This window comes from Typha latifolia, chromosome 12 (assembly GCF_019914945.1).
Source record: "Typha latifolia isolate L0001 chromosome 12, TyphaL0001v2, whole genome shotgun sequence".
In the NCBI taxonomy this organism is placed as follows: Eukaryota; Viridiplantae; Streptophyta; class Magnoliopsida; order Poales; family Typhaceae; genus Typha; species Typha latifolia.
Genome location: NC_133097.1, coordinates 4,844,788 through 4,848,582, shown reverse-complemented (window position 1 = coordinate 4,848,582; position 3,795 = coordinate 4,844,788). Strand labels below are relative to the sequence as shown.

General features: G+C 34.9%; 1 protein-coding gene across 1 annotated transcript; it reads right to left on the bottom strand.

The window, feature by feature from the left end:
- Positions 1–253: 253 nt before the first annotated feature.
- Positions 254–3,177, bottom strand: LOC140798953 (GDSL esterase/lipase At1g20120-like). The gene is made up of 5 exons (XM_073153043.1): positions 2,895–3,177; positions 2,293–2,423; positions 1,500–1,730; positions 618–873; positions 254–460 (listed from the first exon to the last, which is right to left on the bottom strand). Exons 1-5 carry the CDS (start codon positions 3,175–3,177, stop codon positions 270–272), a joined length of 1,092 nt encoding a protein of 363 aa, XP_073009144.1. The 3' UTR covers positions 254–269.
- Between the last annotated feature and the right edge of the window lie 618 nt (positions 3,178–3,795).

The window sequence follows — 3,795 nt, the reverse complement described above, 5'->3', positions numbered from 1 at the left end:
ATCACAACATTTCTTCCTTATAATGTTTTTCACGTATTACTGTTGATTTACATTCAGAAACTATCTTCAAGATAAGTTTTAAATCACATAGCTATAAAAGGTGAAATCAATTCCTTCTTGGTTTTCTGCAGTAACTCTTGAAGATAGAACTTTGGAGGTTATATGAAGGCATGCCTCCTAATTAATTATCACCAAAGAAAGCAACAAAAAAGTTTGATGAAAATTGATTCACTACAAATAATTATGCCTAGTTCAAACATACATGCTTCTTAGAGTAGCAAGTGGAGATCTCTTTGAATAATCTTATCCACAATGATCTTGTATGCTCTCTCGGTTGGATGGTAGCTGTCCCAGAACAAATACTTTGACACATTGGAGCAAACATGACATAATCTGTTACACAGTTTTGCAACCTCCAATGTTCCTGTCCCACAACAACCCCTTTTTGACACTCGAAACCCTGCAATTCAGTGTACAAAAACCTCAAAAAACTCAACTTGATTCAGAAGTTAATGACTGAAGTCAATCTGAAGACAAATTAATGACCATGGAAGTATATGATGGGTATTTTTCAAACTTCAACTTTATATTTTTGCTGCACTTGTAGTAAAACTTACCATATTTCTGGGGTTTCTGAATTAGGTCAAGTAAGACTGAGTACATGTCAACATATATGAGTTTTGCTCTTGAATCTTTGGCAGTAAGCCGATTTAATTCTCTCTTCAACTTTTCATTGTACTTCTTTGCAAGATCATTGCGATTGGCAGCACATCTTCTGAGGACTCCTCCTGCAAGAGTTCTTTGTGATGGTAGACATCCAATTGGTGGCAATCCGGTGACACCAACTCTTCTTGCTCCAAGATTGACCAACTCCTACAGAAAGCAGAATAGTCATCTAAGAATCTTGACATCTATCATTTAAACAATTTCAATCTTAACAACAATTTATATCCATAATTTTGGTCCTCCTATTTTGATGTAAGAAAGAAAGAAGAGAAGTGAAGGAAAGACAGCATTTTTCTTCCTTTCCCTCCTTTCCTCTTTACCATTGGAGAGAGAAAAAAGGTGGCCGTTAGATTCCAATTTTTGTTGCTTTCTCTAATATTCTCTTCTAAAAGTTCTATATAAATAAGAGAAATTTTGACTTCCCTAACTCACTTTTCTTCAATCATATTTTCTCCATCCAATGAACAGCTCGAGGCAATTTAGATCTCAATTTAACTTAAAATGTCAGCCATTAGGGCTAGTAGTTATGACAAATGAAAAAAGGAGGAGTATTTTAGATATTTTAAATAGTAAACATAGTATCCTTCACGGAATATGTCTATCTCAGCTACTGTTTTATTAGAGATTTGTTAGTTTAAATTAATCACAAAAATACTACAACATAGGAGAATTCAGAGGGGTAGCATTTCAAAATTTTGAAATTTGTTTATAGTTCTGCGTGATATCAATATCTATAGCTCTTACTAAACAAATACAAGTAGAACCGATGTCACCTGGAGAAAGTTTGAAGCAGTTTGCATCAAAAATTCGCTGTAAGTTGCTATATCTTTTATTGGCCTCCTAAGAGGATCAAGGAAGTACTCAGCCACATCATTGCTCCCAGAACACACCATGTATAGGCTCTCAGATATGATACTTGCAGCCTTTTTTTTGCCTGCAATTTTTCTTAATTTCTCCTTGTATTCTTTGAACATGTCTAGTTGCTTCATCATTGGTATGGCCAACTGGAATTAAAAGAAAGAAACAAAGCAGTCATAACTCAAAAAAATATTAGATGTATATGAGAAAATTTCTTTGTAATTTAATAGTTGAAAAAGACGTACTTTTTCTAAGTAAATCCTAAATTGCCTCCTCCCATCAGAAGTAATTTTTTCCACCATAAATAAACTTCATCACATTACAATAGTCCAGAACTACACAAGTTCATGGAACTAAATTTGAATACTCTTAACTGAAAGGAATGTGTGCAAATAATAGTAAAGATATTTATTATGTCCCTTCATGGTTAACTTGATGAAATTTAAATATGATTATTTAGATTCGAAGGTATATATCCATTCAAAAACTAATGGTTTTAATGAGTATTCTTACAAAAATCTAAGTGTTTCAAGAGATATACGTATAAAAATCAACTTCGTCCCGGGACAGCATAAAAGAAAATAAGAGATCTTACTTAGAAATATATACATACAAAAATAAAAACCTTTTGACATACTCAATGAAAATAAGTACCCATTAACTATTGAAACGCAGGTTATGAAATGAAATAAGATATATTTAACATACCGCTATTGTAGATGTAAGAGGATCAAATCCAGATGCAGCTGAAGCAAAACTTACTCCGGTGAGAAGATCTTGATCTACAAGTCTGGTGTCAAAATATGCAGGCACCAACTCTTTCACCCCAAGAGCAGAAGCTGTATAGATCGTAAATGCATGGTTTTACAAATGAATGCATAAATAGAAGCTACCTATTTGTGTATATATAAAAACACCATATTCTTCGCTTCTATTATTATTAACATCTTTGTGTATATAGGTATTTGTACTTGGACTACTGCATTTTACTTTTAGTGCCTCAAAAACGTCCTGATAGTTACCAGGTCGATGAGTTAAATTAACTACATATGTATTATGACCAAGTTACTACCTTTAAGAAGGAATCTTTGTCCTTAGTAGGAAAATTTATGAAAAAGGATATTTAGTTTTTGTATTAACAATTATATATGAAACATTTTCTATTCCTTCAACAATTGTCAAGTTATATTTAACACAAGGTGTTTTGGGGCCAAATGATAAATATTTAGGTGATAGAGTGTTAACGATAATAAAAGCAAAATACTGGGTATAAATCATATATATCTCTATATAGAATTTTGCCCTGTTACCCATCATGTCCGGAGTGATCCTTCCATTGGAGAACCTCCCGGTAGCTTCATGCCCGGGGAAATCCTGGCCGTAAGGGGGGAAGTTTCCCTTGGCTGGGGTGTCGATATAGTTGTTATTCCCGGGGTCGACGACGGAGTCGCCGAAGACAATAACAGCCGGTACCGCGGGCCTGCTACTACTCCGGTGTGCTCGGTCCGGGAGAAGTTGAAGCAGGAAAATGATTAGAGTAGAAATAGTTTTCAGAGGAATATTATATCTTGGCAAAGAGATAATGGATGCCATGCTAAATCTGTTGGTCTCCTCGTGTGGTTCAATTAAAGTTGACTCCTAGTCGAATAAGAAGAGGTTGAACGAGATAGAGATGGGTTGGTTGGTCTTTATACTACCGCCGCCGAAGGCATATAAGATGGAATTTAGTTTTGAATCAGATGTGAGAGTATCCGAGAGAGAGATACCATGCTATACATCACCTACACTCAACACCATTTTCATTTGCGCATTCTGCACTTCTCGAACCCATGTGTTACTTGTCTGTCTAGTCATGCATAATTGGTGGGATTAGTTGGAATAATTTGTTGCATATCTAGTTGGATTAGTTAAATAACTCTGTTTAATTTACGTAAATTTTTATGTTGAACAAGTCACGTTACGAAGTTAAATTCGTAGGTTGTATTGCCATAAGATAGCAGAATTAAGATTACTCTTTTAGCAAGTTTATTTCCTTATTATCTTGGAGACCGGTTGTCCTCGAACTTTTTTATTTACCTCTCTTCATCTTTTCCTTCTCTTCCTATCCTATCAAAATAGGGAAAAGCACTAGTAGTCACCTCCCAAATGCTACTGTTTATGGATTTCACGTCAGGTCATGCATTCTCTTCTGCAGCGGTACTTTTCGCCTCT